Below are 15,747 nucleotides of genomic sequence, written 5' to 3' on the forward strand. Positions count from 1 at the left end.
GATTGCTGCAGTATTTAAAATCAGTTTGCAGCTCAGTGTTTGCTCTCCATCTGCAGCTGGAGAATGCAGCAGAGGCAAAGTAGCCATTGATTGTCAACTAAGCAGGATTGTTTTCAGGCTTTGTAGTAATATTCAGTTTTTGGCATCCTGTAGGAGCCAAACTATGCTGGCATTTGAAGCAGAGCTGGTTTTCTGCTTTGTGAGTGCCTTTTTTCCTGACTGCTTGAGTTAAGCTGCTGTTGGATGGTTGGTGATGGCATTCGGGGCCTGACTAAAGCGCTGGGATTTACTGAACTGTAGGTGACACTGAGTGCAGCCCTAAGACTACCTGGGTCTGAAAGTCAGCAACAGTCCATGGAATCCAAAAACTTTGTAGAAGAAACTAAAGTGAACTTCATGTTGTGCTAAGGAAATTTACTGTAAATGCAGAATCCAGCTATAGACTTATAAGCTCTTTAAAATTTATTTAAAGTGACCTACTTTTCTTATCAAATTCAAAGTCAACTGGTGAAAGGATGTATTCCGACAGTATAATCCTCAAATCTTTGTGTAGACAATGCTGACACGTCTCATTTTGAGCCCATTTAAGACCCGTTAACATGTTTCAGACTGGAGTAACCTATTAAATAAATACATCAGGAAAAAGCTTTTACTGGTAATGGTTGTTTTGCTTAGGTGACTATGGCTGTAATGTATTGTGAGTACATCTGGTACTTCAGTGCTTATCAGCGATCTTTTTCCCTTTAGGCGGTTTCCTAGAAACATGATTGCTTGCTGGTCTTGATCTCGCAGCTTGGTGGAGACTCCTTCCCTGATAATGTCAAGTTCAGGCTACCCTCCGAACCAAGGAGCTTTCAGCACGGAGCAGAGCCGCTACCCGCCGCACTCGGTGCAGTACAGCTTCCCCAGCAGCCGCCACCAGCAGGTAAGGGACACGGCGGCCCGCGCTGCAGCCAGCCCGCTCTGCACGTGGAGGGCTGGCCCTGCCGAAAAGGGATTCATTCTGCTTTTTCAAACCAGATAACACAACTCCTTCACATCTGAGAACACATCCACGAGCCCTGGTGGGAGAGCTGCTTAGTTAAATACTGCTGGGGTGGCTTCTGCTGTTTTACTTTGCCCTCCTTGCCCTTTCTTAATATAAACGGCCTGGTTTTATCATTGGTTTCTCATGGTTTGAATAAATTCAGCTGGGGTTGTGTTCCTAAACTTCTGTAGCAGTATTGGGCTAGAATCTCTGGAAGTTAAGTGTGGGACTTGTCAAAATTCTGTGCAAGGTGGAGAATGTGTAAAAACTTGTATTACGCTGATTTCTTTCCTGCAGCAGCTGTACCAGTGCTGCCTGCTGTGTTCTGCTGGCCAGAATGGGAGTAAAGGATTTCTAAGGATATCCAAGTTGCTCAGTTCTGCCAAGCTTTTGTTCTGCCATCCTGTGCTCTGTGCTGTGCAGGACCAGCTGTTGGCTTTACAACAGTTCAGGTTTCCCTCATTTTCATGACGTTCTCCTCCTGCTGCAGATACTTTGGATGATACTTTCTTCTACTTCCATGTTATCAAAAAGAAATTCAAAAACTGAAGCTTTTTGGCTTGCTCTGTGTTTATTTTTAGATAATTTATGAAAACTGCATCTCATGGGTAATGATCTATTACATGTCTTGTAGAGCTTCTCTTCAGTCAGAGCCAGCTGCATATAATTTTTAAAAGCAAGTAGTCAATCACGCAAAAATACAAATAAATAATCTTGTTCTTCACTTTGACTGTAAATTGTAGCAACTGGAAGATGCATCTTGTGTGACTCTTAGTCCTGATTAATAATGTCTGATATAAAAATGTCTTGAGGTGGTAACAAAAGAATTCGCCTCGAGGTTGCTCTCATTTTGCCACTTTGCAGTTGGATGTGCAAGACTGATTTTAGAGGATGTTTTTTAAAGGCTATTCATCTGCTTGCTGCTGACTCATCTGTGTTTTGTTAGAAGCTGCTAATAAATTAGGTGGAATTCCTAGTATAAATATTTAGTCTCTTTAAAGTTTATTTAAACCTCGGAACTGCCATTCGCAAACATTTTTTGAGCCGGAATAAGACTTTGTCAATCTGGTGTCCCTCCATATTCAATATCTTTGGAAATGATCGTGGTCAGTGAATGCCTTTGTTCCTGCTAACACCAGAGGTGTTCCCCTCAGGAATTCGCCGTTCCCGACTATCGCTCCTCTCACCTGGAGGTCAGCCAGGCCACGCAGCTCCTGCAGCAGCAGCAGCAGCAGCAGCAGCTCCGGCGCCGGCCCTCGCTGCTCTCCGAGTTCCACCCGGGCTCTGACAGGTGAGGAGGCTGATCTGGAAGGGTGGCAGCTCCAATCTCGTGCCTGCAGCTGCTCTGGGGTTACCTGAGGACACAGAGTGGACAGCAGCAGGGAATCAGAGTTTACTTTCACTTTGCCAATGTCTTCTTCCCAGTGAAACAGATCAGTGCATGGGGGATGCTGAGGGATGATCAATGTGCATCATCATTGCTGTACTGCTGTACTACTTCAGGCTGCATTGTCTGAAGGTTTTCAGACAATGTCAAGCATCCATTTGAAGATCACTGAATAATTTCTGAACATGAAATTCAGAGATTAAAATCCCACTACAGATCAGAATAATATTAACTGGATTGTAGTAAATTAGCAGGAACATGCTTCTCTTTAGGGAAGAGATTAAAATATGATTTATGTCCTCATTTCTTTCGTGTGTTAGGCTGCTGGTGTACCATCATAAGTAAGTGTTAGGGCCTGTAACAACCTCTTTTCTTGCACTTACTGCTTGTACAAACCTTCTTTTGCCTTGGACTCTTAGTGAGTATATCTGCTAGGAGCAACTTTATATGCAGGATTACTGCTGGAGGTTTATTTTGGCTGTAACTGACCGATCTGGTTCTGAACAAATACCCATGATGAATGTTATGTAAATACTGGTCTGGCTTAAAATCTCATTAGGATATTCCCAGAAATAACTTGATGATAGTGAAATCTGGGGCTCCCATATTGCCTTCATCTCGTGTCAGCAAAATGTCAGTAAGGCTCTGTTTTAGTGCTGAGAATCACAGCAGCTTTTAGAGTTCTCAAAATTGAGTTTATAGCAGTAGTAAATCACACCCCCCCAGACTGTAAATTTGTAAAAGCTTATTTGGTAGTTCTGGCAAACTGCAGGAAACTGCTGCTGTCATCTCTTCAGTGGCACTTCATAGGAAGATGTTGAAGCCTATGAGGGTCTTTTATGGGCATCCTGTGCACTGCACTGCGAGCACCAAGTGATAACTGTTGAGCATTTTTCTGAGAAGGAGGAGTCTTCAAATGACTCATGGGTTGAATCAATGACTGCTTCTGTCACAGAGTAGCATTTTAGTAGAGATCAAGTTCCAAACAGACTCATGGCTCATCTCAAGTGTTCTGTGTATATTTAAAAATTTAATTTAAAAATTATTTGGCTGCAAAAATTCAATAATGGAGCTGTTGTGGCCATCTTCAGTGAAATATGGTACTGTGTTTTTCTCATGGATTTTTGGTGGGTTTATAATTTTAATCAGATCTTTGATTTGAACAATATCCTTGTAGCAGAGCTGAGTTTCTTTAAGGTTGTGTAATGATAGGAGTGCCTTTCATTTGAGATTCAGGTTCACTTCCTATTTTCCAGTGGGTTTTAACTGTTGTATTTTTGAAGTCATATTTAAAAACACTTATCTGCTTTACTGTTTAGAAGGATCTTCACCAAATGACATCTCCTTTAAAATTAAAAAGTATTGAAGATTCTTCTCATATCAAAAATGTATATTTTAGCAGTTAATCTCTTCTGTCTAGGCCTCAGGAAAGGAGAACTGGATATGAACAGCAGTTCCATCCAGGTCCATCTCAGACTGATCATGATTCTCTGGAGTCCAAGCGACCACGTCTTGAGCAAGTGTCTGATTCCCATTTCCAGCGTGTCAGTGCAGCCACTGTCTTGCCTTTAGTGCATCCTCTGCAGGAAGGGTTGAGGTCTGCAGATATTAAGAAGGTAAAGCCATTTGCTGTCACACTGCTGAAGGTCTAACTTTCTGTGTTGCTAATCAGATTTTTTCTCTTAGGTAATTTTTTTGTTTGTTTAGGTTTTTTTCTTTAATCCCAAAAATTTACTTTTACACATGATCAGAAGCTGTGATCATGAGTCAGTGTTACTCTCTTACAGTCTGACTCAAACACAGTAAATAGACTGGAATTCTGAGTTGCCACTACTCTCTTAAGTCACTCAAATCTCAGTTGTAAAATGATTGTAGCATAGTGCATGAGATATTTCTGCCTTTCAGCTGAAAGCTGCTGGCAAATCCATGCAAGTCCATTTTTTCCTGTAATTAACATTGGGACTGAATAATCAAAGTACTTCCTTCCACCCCCTTTTCCCTTCTAAGCATTTGAAATGAATCTGCTTATTTACATAACACTAATTATACTTGTCACTGTCTCATTTTGGGTAAATCTAGGACAATCTAGTTTGGGGTGGGTATTTTCTATTTTAGATATTGAATATTAGAGCTAAATTCAAGACAACTTCACATTTATAACCACAACTAACTCCAGATGTGCTTTATCAGGCTGGTCATGATTATCTTCAAGAATATCCTCCTCAGTATAGGTGCAGAGTACTGAGGAGTGGCTCTCAAGTAGCCCTCCCTTTAAAAATCAAAGTTACTGCTAAAATTTATGAAGATGTATTTTAAAAGGAAGGTCTTTGGGTCTTATTTTGCTTTCAAGGGAAATACTGCAGTACGGTGTTTAAAAAAAAAACTTTGAAATTGCAGTATCATAAAAGATTTAGAGTATTATGAAAACTTTAATTGACCTCTCAACAGAGATACGGATAACTGGAAATTGCTGTTAATTCCTGGATGTTTGGTTACTGGGTGCTCATTCCCAAGTTATGACTGATTTCCTCTCTGTCTCCCCCATCTCCTGTGCCCATGGAAGGACCCAGCTTTTGGAGGAAAGCATGAGGGACCATCTTCTCCAATTTCTGGTCAGCCTTGTGGGGAGGACCAAAATGCTTCACCTTCCAAGCTGTCAAAGGAAGAACTGATCCAGAGCATGGACCGCGTCGATCGTGAAATTGCAAAAGTGGAGCAGCAAATCCTGAAACTGAAGAAAAAGCAAGTAAGCACAGCAGGCACTGCTCTTGTTTTCTGCCAGTGAAAGAGGCGTGGAAAAACCTCATTTGGTGATGGTGAATTTTTTGGTTACATGAATCAGATGAAGAAGTTGAAAAGGAAGGGTTATGTGTGTGATTTTGTTTTAAATAAGTTGGATGTCACGCAGTTCTCAACATTTTTGAAAGCAGGAGAAAGCCATGTAGGAACAGCAGCAGTAGGATGGGTTTATATTTGAAACTGCTGTGAAACAAGGGCACTGTGACTGTAATTTCAGCTTCAGAGCTGCCTGCTGGCTGAGGGGAGGATCATCTTTCTTCTTTTGCAGTCTGTGCAAGGGGAGAATCCCTTGCATGCATCTCCAAAACCAGAGCTTGTACAAAAGCCCCTGGATCATCTGCTTTCCCAAGGGCAAGAGATCCTCACATCTGGAGCTAGGGCCAGCCTTGGGGGAAAGTGCAGTAGGAGAGGTGCAAACAAACACAGAGAGCAGAGAAATAAAAAAGGAAATATCACTTTGTTTTTGTATGGCCCTGGCCATGCTTTGCATCAGAGATCTGCACTTCAGCCACTGGAAGCAAAGGAAGTGTTTGCTGGCAGAAGTTGTTGCTTTCCCAGTAGCTGTTGTGGCCAAGTAAACCCACCCTTCAATCGAGGCATCTGTTAGTCATTGACAAAAACAAAGTCCTTGTTTCCTTTTCCTTTTCTGACTTTCAAAGATCCAGATAGAAAAAGTGCCAGCTTTACTCTTCTAGTTGGAGCTCTGGAGGAAATGAGAGTTGCACTGTAGGATTTGTTAACTTGTAGATCCAGGATAACAAACAGACAATTTATGGTCTGGAAGTGTTTAATTATGTCTGAATTTTAATGAGCTGTAAAGTGACCTCCAGCAGAAAAACAACAACAAAAAAAGGATGTCTCTGAGTACCTGTTTGTGTGGTAATGATGCTTATCACCCTGTGCCCTTTTCCACAAAATCAGCAAGTGCTGTGCAACTCATCTATGAAGGGTCATTTGTGCACATTTGTCTGTGATTTGACTTTAAAAAAAACTACAAAGTTGATGAAATTATTGAGCCCAGGTTTTAGGACATTCTGCTAAAATATATTAGGGAATTCTTGCACAGCAATGTAGCACATTCTAGCCAGGACTGTAAAGCAGGATGGATCCCTGGTGTCAGAAGTTCTTTGCTGTGTATTTGTGGCAGGCACAGGTGAAGGATATTTTAAAAATGAAGATGTCACTGAACCAGATGTATTTGATGTGAAAGTAAATCACAGCAGTAGATTTAGCAGGAAAGGTAGTAGTTAGCTGGGAAAGGAGTACAGGGTGGGTTTTTTGCTTTTGTTTTTTTTTTTTCTTTGCTTGTTTGGTATTGTAACAGTCTTGGAACTTTAATGCATGTGGAGTGGTTTATTTTTGCTGTGAAGTACCTTTAGAATGATGTTCTCTGTGGTGTGTTAGAAGGACTTTTGTACCTTTTGAAGCCATAAGACAGCAGTTATGGTGACACTTGAACATCTACAGTGCAGAAAGGCAGCTCTGTGGTTATTTCCACTGTGAGAAGGCGACTCTGATGTAACTGTTCTCCAGAGTTGATACTTTTGTTTAGAGTTAAATAATGATAAATTACAAAGTGACAGTGGCTTTAACAGTCAAGCTGAAACAAGTCTGATTCAAGGCAGGCGAGTCTTGTGAACAGGTAATTTGAGTCACCAATAGTACAAAAAAAAGTCTTATTATTGTCCCTGTGGGCATTAAAACCATTTCATTCATTCCTTGTCAGCGCAAAACGAAGGAAGAGGCAGCGCTGACTGATCAGCTGCGTATTTTATCTCTGGTGACTAATTCCTGCTGGGGGGAACATGGATGGCTGATTTGCTTTCTTTGGTCTCTTAGCAACAACTTGAGGAAGAAGCTGCGAAGCCTCCGGAGCCGGAGCGGCCGGTGTCCCCCCCTCCCGTGGAGCAGAAGCACCGCAGCATCGTCCAGATCATTTACGATGAGAACCGGGTGGGTCCCGGGGCCTCCACTGCCTCTGAGCTCACGTTCATTAGGTCTTCCTTTACCTCCATGGAGCAAATTCTTCTCTTTTACTGATTTGCCCACCCCTCTTTTGCTATTCATGTGCTTCTTTAAATGAAAGATGTTTTAATGACGTTTTTATTCTCGAGCACGGGAATCTTCCTTCGATCTTCCTTGGGTCTCATCCTTGTGCTGAGATGCATGAATTATAGATATATATAAACACACATATATATCCTTTTAAGTGTGTGATATGAAAAATGCCTCGGAAATTCATCTTTAATTCCCTGTTCCTCACATGAGCTGACAAACTTGGCTGAAGATTCTACTTTGAAATGAGCTGAAGAGAAAAAACTGCATATGTTGTAGGATTTTGTGCCTTCTTTATAAACTCTGACTTCTGGCACTTCATATCTGTTCATTTATCCAAATCTTAAGTAGTAATATATGGGTGAATTATGAGCTTGTGTTGTTTAAGTGGTGAGAAAAGTTCAGGAGCTCAGCAATATTGCCAACAGTAACAGCAAAAATGCTTCCTGCCTTTTTTCCCATGGTAGCTTGAGATTAGAGAGTCAGATATCTGGGGGTTTTGAAAGTATTGTGATCTTCTGTGAGTGGTATATGTTTGTTTAATTTCCCAATTTTGTTCTGTAGTTCAGAGAAACAGCTAACTTCTATTACAATAGGTTGGGGTTTTTTTGAGGAATTAAAACCCCCCTGCAAAACAATGCTAGATTTTGTACAGTACAACTGTGTCCCAAGCATGCAAGGAGGGGCCAGAATTATTTTGTGGTTTTCACTTGCTGTGAATAAAGGACCTTTGACACACTTTGTGTGTTTATGTACTCATGGATTCACACTCCCAGATTTGGCAATTGGAGAATTTTAGTCTCTTAATTCCATTTTTCAAAGCTAATAATACTTTATTTTACTGGATACCTTTCTTCCTTTTTAGAATTATTTGCTGTATTAAGAAATGCATGGTTTTTTTTGAACTGCAGAGGTCAGTTTCTGCTTTTATGCTCTATCAGCCTCCAGACTGGGAGATCAGAGTCACTACTAAACAATTCAGGTACAGGTTTCTTTATTTGCTGAGGCAACATTGCAGAAGTAGGTTAAGAAGGATCTCGTGTGTTCAGGCAGGGGTTTAGCAGAGAACATAGAGTTCAGATCCACATTTGACATGAACTTCAGAGGATTTACTCAGACTATACCAAAAAAATCTTATTTGCAGAAAAAAGCAGAAGAAGCTCACAAGATTTTTGAAGGTCTTGGTCCAAAAGTTGAATTGGTAAGTTGTTGAATTCTGGTTGGTTTTTTTTTTTCCTTTTGTACTATTTTCTGTGTTGCCAGTTGCTCTAATTCTGTTGTGCTGAACAGCTGTAGTTCTGTGAGTATGTACAGAAGAAATGTGTGTCTGAATGCACTGGTGAGTTGGGGCTTGAGTGAGTTCACTGGCCATGTAAGTGTGATTTTTAAAGTAGATTTTAATCTATTTGAGAGAACAGTTTGAAGTATGAAGAAATGAAGTACTATTATACACAGAAGTAGTTATAATCCAATTTTAAGTAATGAAATCTGTGCTTTGTGCTGAATATCTTGTAGTCCCTTCAGCTCTGCTGCATCTCAGATTGAGTGCACTGTTCTCAGAATACTAAAATATTGTTAAATGTGGTGCATGCACATTTAATGAGTTCCATGCATTGCAAAGTGCTAAGTGTTCCTTTCTCATCCCAAATTGCAGCCACTTTACAACCAGCCCTCAGACACCAAGGTCTACCATGAAAACATCAAAACGTGAGTGCTTGAATTCCCTCTCATTGTCCCATTCAGGGCATCTGGGCTTGAACATTCCCTGACATTTTTCATTGCTCTCATCCCCAAATAGGATGTGTGAGATTAAACCATAATTAAAAGCTTCCAGTCCATGTGACTTTCTGATTTCTTTGTTATAAAACAGTTCTGCAAGGTGTGCATTATATGTGCTGGAGTCAGAGGGAAGCTCTGGCTTTCCATCTTTATTTAAAGACATAAATGAATAATAAAACTTAAGTTGGTTGTCCTTTAAAAACTTCTCTTAAAAAAAGTAATTCTTGCTCCACTCCATCAAATAGATTTTTATAGCAGTTCCAAAGTACTTATTTCTTGAATAATATATTGGAAACTTAGCTTAAGGGTTGAATTGAAAAGATTTTCCCCCATAAAAGTATAATAGCTTAAACCAATTTTTTTTTTTCATTTTAATATATTATCTCTCTTGTGGTTAAGGAGAGCATCTGCTTTGAAATAGGAACCTTTTGTGTCTCAATTGCTTATTCCAGCTGTCTTCAAGAATCTCCTCTCTGAAAAAATACAGTATTAGGTGATTTAGGTATCTCAACTTCATTGGGAATTTTCCCTATTTTTTACCCTGAAACTGTTATTCATAATAAAGATCTGATATCCAGAATTGAAATGGGTTTTGTTGAGTAGTTTTGAAGTGCTTGATTTTTATATAGTTCACTTTTTTCCCCTAATTTTGTTTTCCAGAAACCAGGTGATGAGGAAAAAGCTGATCCTATTCTTTAAAAGAAGGAACCATGCAAGGAAACAACGGGTAAGAGCACCGTGGTTTTCTAAAAGGAGCATGTGGCTGCTTTTCTGTCTGGACCCTTGTCTTGCATTCCCAAATATATTGATTAGAAAAATAAGACCTTCAGCTAAAACAAGTGTGGGATATTTCTGCAAGGCAGTAATGACAATTACCAAATACCACTAGGATGGGTAAAGCAAAGAAATAATGTATAATATTAAAAATCTCCATTTTTGTATCCACTTTCTCACCTTCTCTGGGCTGGAAATTTGGTATAAGTCATCTCCAGCATGGCAAGGACTGGAGCAGGAAAAATCTGTGCATTCCAGGAGCCTGCCCATGTGACATTTACTGATCACTTGGTGTATTTTGCTTAGATCAAGGTTTGCTTTTGGAATTTAACAGGAACAGAAAATCTGTCAACGTTATGATCAGCTGATGGAGGCATGGGAGAAGAAAGTGGACAGGATAGAAAATAATCCACGCAGGAAAGCCAAGGAGAGCAAAACACGAGAGTACTATGAGAAACAATTCCCAGAAATCAGGAAGCAGAGAGAACAGCAAGAAAGATTCCAAAGGTATTCCTGGAGATTTGAAATATTCCTGCAAAATATCTCTTCAGTCTTAAGTTATAAAATGATTTATAATAAAATTAGTTAATTTTAATGATTAAGTTTGATGTTCATGACTTCATTACTTTAAAAAGAATATGGGTGTGTCACAGAGTAGTATAAAGTTAAATGTTCTTCCCTTTGTTCCCTGTGTTTCCATGGCATTGAGCTCATCCTTCCCATCCTAAGGATGTCCATGACTTTATCTGTCACAAATGTCCCCTTTGCTGTCCCTCCCTGCAGTGTGGCAGCAGTGCCAGCTCATCCCTTGGTGTCTCTCAGGCTGCTGTGGTGATGGCCACAGGGTTCCTTTCCATGTCCCTTTTCAGATCTGCTGTCAAACCCCATCTTTTCCAAAAGGAGCACAGGGGAAGGGCCAGTTAGCAGAGGCTGCTGAGGTTGTGGTGTCAGTGAGATGAGGAGAGTTAAGCTGCTCAAAAAGGGTTTGTGGGGTTCTGAAACAGCTGGAGCATCAGCTTCCCTCGAGCCTGTTCATTTTGGGCACACACCCTCATTTACACTGGTATTTTTCTATCACTGTCTGTGTTACTCCTGTGTTTCATAATCCCTGTATTCATTAGCCTCCACACTTAAAAACCATTTATCTTCTTAATTAACAGTTTGACTGATCTTTTATTATACTTGCCAAGTAATTTTATTCCAGACAGTTTTGCATTTTAAAATATTCAAGGTGTGACAATTAAGGCCCTATTATTTAATTTTAATCTATCAGACATTTGTTAGATGGAAACTACAAGGAATCTTAAAAGGAATGAAATGCACTTCACTTGAGAGTTCACCTTGCAGTGCTGTAGGTAGAGAGATAGGATTTAAATTAGAATTAGGTCAAGATTGATTCAGTTGTGTTGAAATCTGTTTATCTGATGTTTGAAATAATTTCAATACACCTTGGAGAGTTCAAGCCCCATAAAGATTTAATCTCATCTCTTGGAACCATCTGTCTACATCACCTTTTTGTCATAAAACATGGGGACAGCAGAGAGTTTGCAATACACTGTGAAGACTGCAAGATTTTTTGGAATCAAGAAAAGAAGAAAGTAAACTGTTAGAATGGGAACAGCACTCAGACATAAGAAGTTTCACTTTAAGAGTATTTCATGTCTTTGCAAACTACTTGGGGAGGGGTCATCTCTTTACATTATATTTACATTCTGTACAATAATGGCCTCTCTGTCTATAGCTGTGCTCTAAGCCATGTAAAAATGAAAGGTTTTTTCTTCAGATTTTGTGTAAATGGATGAATTCAGTAAAATCTTTGAGATACTTTGTCTCTCCATTTAGTAGTGATTTTTACCTCTGAAATGCTTTTTGACCCACATGCTGTAGTATATATTTTAGTTCCTAAGGGTAAAGATCACAAGGTGAAAAATTCTTCCAAATTACAGCTCTCCCCATCAATTCACAGGTGGAAAATTTTGTTTTGTTGTAACAAATCTCAGTGCTGTATTAGTGACTTGACCAAATTGATAAAAGGCAAATTTAGTGTGGTTTTCTTAAAAAAACAAAAAAGGCTCTTTCAAGGTGTATCAGCTGTACTAATTAAGGGGATATTTCTGTGCCACTGATGAACATTTCTCATGCTCAGCAGAAGCAAATTCATTTATCTGCAGCACCTACTTGGCAGTGGAATTGGTGGTAGCACCTTTTTTTGTGCCCCTTCTGCTGAGCTTTGCAAACTCCCTGTAAAGCCAAGCAGGACATGACAGAGGTTGTGCTCTGACTCTCCTTAGGACCAGTCCTAGGTGATTTGAGAGACTGCTGGCAGCATTAGAAGGAATTTTGGAGGTTGTTGTGGTGTACAAAACCTGCAGATACAGAGCTAATCTCCACTTCATCCTTTTTCCTTCTGTTTTCCCCTCGTTTCAGAGTTGGCCAAAGAGGGGCTGGCCTTTCAGCAACCATTGCCAGAAGTGAGCACGAGATCTCAGAAATCATCGATGGCCTCTCTGAGCAGGAGGTGAGCCTGGTGCCTGTGCTTTGCTGTAGAAGCACAGCCAATAAATCTCCCTTCACTGGCAGTGCAAGGTGTCTTGTAGAGAGTTTGTTCCATTGAGAAGAGAAAGCTCTTCTCTCTTTAAGAGAATCTGTGTGAAGTGTGCCTTGAAGCAGATCTTACAAACACTTTTCTTTTGAGGGTTTTGCTTTCTAATTGTATCTGCCCTAGATTTTTCTCATGTGGCTGTTCATTGCAGCTTGCTGCAACCTAGTTTTTTAAAGCTGTAACAAACATGTGAAAACTCTTCCTCTTCTCAAACCCTCCATCATTTTGGTGTTTCACCACTTGTGCCACTATTTCCTTCAGCTGCCCAGAAGTGTTCATTGCAATAGTGACAACTTCTGCCAGAGCTGTGTAAAAAAGAACTTCCAAGCTGCCTCTGAATGTGGAGCTTTAAGAGCTGTGATTCAAGATCTGTAAACATCAGTAGCAGCATTTTGGGTGTTCTTTACTTTGTCTTTTGTTCTGCAGAATAACGAGAAGCAAATGCGCCAGCTCTCTGTCATCCCACCCATGATGTTCGATGCAGAGCAGAGAAGGGTGAAGTTCATCAACATGAACGGGCTCATGGAGGATCCCATGAAGGTTTATAAAGACAGGCAGTTCATGAATGTCTGGACAGACCATGAGAAGGAGATTTTTAAGGAAAAGTAATGGCCTTTCTTATCTTTTCTTTTTATTGCATTGCAATGACAGAATAACAGTTACATGCCCAACCCCATAAAGCTCAATCAGGAATGCTGAAGCCTTTGTGCAATAATATTTGAAAATGTTCTTAATTGGCTGCCATGAATATTGCAAAAGTTTTAGACTTATTTTTCATCTGGTGTGCTCACATGCATTTAGTCCTTAAATACAAAATTTTCTCAAAAGTCCTTTAGTTCTGTGCTAAGATTAAAATGAAAAGTGTAGATAAGGAATTTCATTTTATCATTTTAAGTGCTGAGGTCTAAATTTACACAATCTGAAAACTGGGCTTTTTAGGCTAATTTCACTTGTGTAAATGAAGGGCTTGCTGATGGAACAGATTGTTTGCAAGATTGTTTTGCTTGTTGGATCATGGATTATGTTGTTAAACTGAAATAATTTCTGATTTGTTCAAGGTTTGTCCAACATCCCAAGAACTTTGGTCTAATTGCTTCCTACTTGGAACGAAAGGTAAGACATTTTTTAATATAAATAGAGCTTAGGGTGGCATCCTTAACTTTCCAATATCATTATAAATAGAAACTTTTTTACTTTAGTCTGGGGGCTGAATAGTTTTAAGTGTTTGGAGAAATTAAAAACTCAAATCTTTTCATTAGGAGTAAACCCTACTTTCTCCTGCTTTTTTCACTTTAGAATGTTCCTGACTGTGTATTATATTATTATTTGACCAAGAAAAATGAAAATTATAAAGCCCTTGTGCGAAGGAATTATGGCAAACGCAGAGGAAGAAACCAGGTACAGTGAATTTATTCATCACTTGGATATTGTTATTTTATTGCTTCTTATTTACAACTGTTTCATTATCTGAGATAGCAACATATTTTAAGCACTGGGGGGAAAGAATTGTTTTTCCTTTATTGTATTGTTACCCTTTTAAAATTTAAGTGATCCTGACCTCAAGGGTGTTGTTGATTTTAATTCTCTGAAATATCTTCTTCCTTTGCACATTTCTTACTTGGTTTAATATGACACTTCATTTTCTTTGAAGACTCTGCCACAGATATTGAGGTTGAATCCATCCATCCACTCCTATGTTGGAGCCAAGAGAAATTAGGTTTAGCATGTGACTTGCAATGGAAAATATATAATCAGTTCATAATGTCAGTGTTTGTCAAAAAGCAGAAATTAATAGTGATCTTTATTTGGTGGTGAGGCTCAAAGTCCAAGTGGAACTTCAGAGCCAGAAGAAAGAGACCAATTTAATGCATGTGAATAAAAAATCCTGCTGATTCAGGAAGTGTTCCTTTGGAAGTCTTCAGAGAGAAAAAGAGCAGCATTTTATGTACCAAAAGCTTATAAATACATGTGCTGGGCTAGCAGGGTTAATGTGGGTATTGGAAAACCTGAAAAAAATAACCCTGAAACTCTGAGACTGCATAACTCTGCTCTGCAAGCCAGTAAATGCAGTAAATACTGCACTGAAATACACAAATACTGAGTGTTCTCTAGGAGTCCCAGTACAAATATATTTTTAATATAAAATTTTTGCAAACAGCTTCAACTGAGGAGTGGATCCTGTTCAGTAGAAGCAGCCATGGGGTTGTGCTTCTGTGGGGCTGTTGTTCTTAAACCTTTGGAATGATGGGCTGGTGTTGTGCCAGAGGAGTCCTGGCATGGCAGAGCACCTTGTCTGTACCCACAAATGAGGGATTGCTTAGGATAAGGTCATTGTCATTGTGCACAGGATTTCACCCAGCTTCTGGTCTGATGGGAGAGATCACTGGAAATAACTTCAATTTTGCCAGGACTTCTGCTAGATTTTCTAAGTCTGATAATCCTTTTTAAAGGGAAAGGTCATTGCTGTTGGTGTAGTGGCTGGGGAAGGATTGCAGTTAAAGTCTGGATGTGTGGCAAATGAAAATGGAAATAAATGTGGGCAGTCACTGTGGACCCTTGGCAGAGGTAGTGCTGCCATTTGGAGTGGCTCAGCTCCCTGTGCCACTGCAAGATGAGGCTGGTGTGGCCATGGGAAGTGTCACATGTTGAGGGGTGAGGAGACACAACTGCCTCAGCCTAGTGCAGTGGAACTGGAGATGATGAGATATTTAGAAAGTCATTATTGTATATTTAAATGTCTTTTCCACATTGTTAAATGTCAGAATATTTGAAATGTTAGAATTAAAAATTTGGATGGACTTTTCTATCCATAAATGTTTTCCCTGGATAATGTATATAGGATAAAGATTTTAATTCCAGCTTTAGACACAAGGGCATGGATTTGCTTGGTGAACTCAGCTCAAGGTGCTCTGCCTGACTTTGTGACTGCTCCTGTGAGTGCTGATTTATATGTGAGTAACTGAATACATCAGTTGGAGCACTGAAGGTTTGTTCAGCTCAGATTACTTGCTCTTGGAATTGCAGCAGAGTTGTACTCTGTAATTGCTGGTTGTTGATCCACTCTGAGTGCTACAGCAGATCCCTAAACTTTGGGCAAGGCTGGCCAGGCTTCATGTATGCTCTGTGAAGGATGCAAGAAAGTGCCAGGTTTTTAGCTCTGAGAGGGTTGAGCTGGATTTGCCAACTCAAGGAAATACTCTCAGCACTCTAAAAGGGAGATTTTGCCACTTCTGGAAGTTTAAATTCAGAAGTATTGCAGTTAGCATGTTAATAGTAAAGAACTACATGGTGCAAAAAATCGTATTTGTGTTTATAATTTTATTT

General features: G+C 39.8%; 1 protein-coding gene across 2 annotated transcripts in view; it reads left to right on the forward strand.

The window, feature by feature from the left end:
* NCOR1 (nuclear receptor corepressor 1) overlaps nt 1-15,747 on the forward strand; it is a 55,876-nt gene that overhangs the window by 12,418 nt on the left and 27,711 nt on the right. For both annotated transcript variants that reach the window (XM_054647275.2, XM_054647277.2), the window contains exons 2-14: nt 748-925; nt 2,182-2,318; nt 3,835-4,030; nt 4,978-5,160; nt 7,053-7,166; nt 8,413-8,469; nt 8,923-8,975; nt 9,708-9,774; nt 10,156-10,328; nt 12,249-12,339; nt 12,850-13,028; nt 13,482-13,536; nt 13,720-13,821. In XM_054647275.2, coding sequence (XP_054503250.2) covers nt 818-925; nt 2,182-2,318; nt 3,835-4,030; nt 4,978-5,160; nt 7,053-7,166; nt 8,413-8,469; nt 8,923-8,975; nt 9,708-9,774; nt 10,156-10,328; nt 12,249-12,339; nt 12,850-13,028; nt 13,482-13,536; nt 13,720-13,821 — 1,515 coding nt within the window. In that variant the 5' untranslated portion in view covers nt 748-817. The remainder of the gene's footprint in view (nt 1-747; nt 926-2,181; nt 2,319-3,834; nt 4,031-4,977; nt 5,161-7,052; nt 7,167-8,412; nt 8,470-8,922; nt 8,976-9,707; nt 9,775-10,155; nt 10,329-12,248; nt 12,340-12,849; nt 13,029-13,481; nt 13,537-13,719; nt 13,822-15,747) is intronic.

This window comes from Agelaius phoeniceus, chromosome 20 (genome assembly GCF_051311805.1).
Source record: "Agelaius phoeniceus isolate bAgePho1 chromosome 20, bAgePho1.hap1, whole genome shotgun sequence".
Taxonomy (NCBI): Eukaryota; Metazoa; Chordata; class Aves; order Passeriformes; family Icteridae; genus Agelaius; species Agelaius phoeniceus.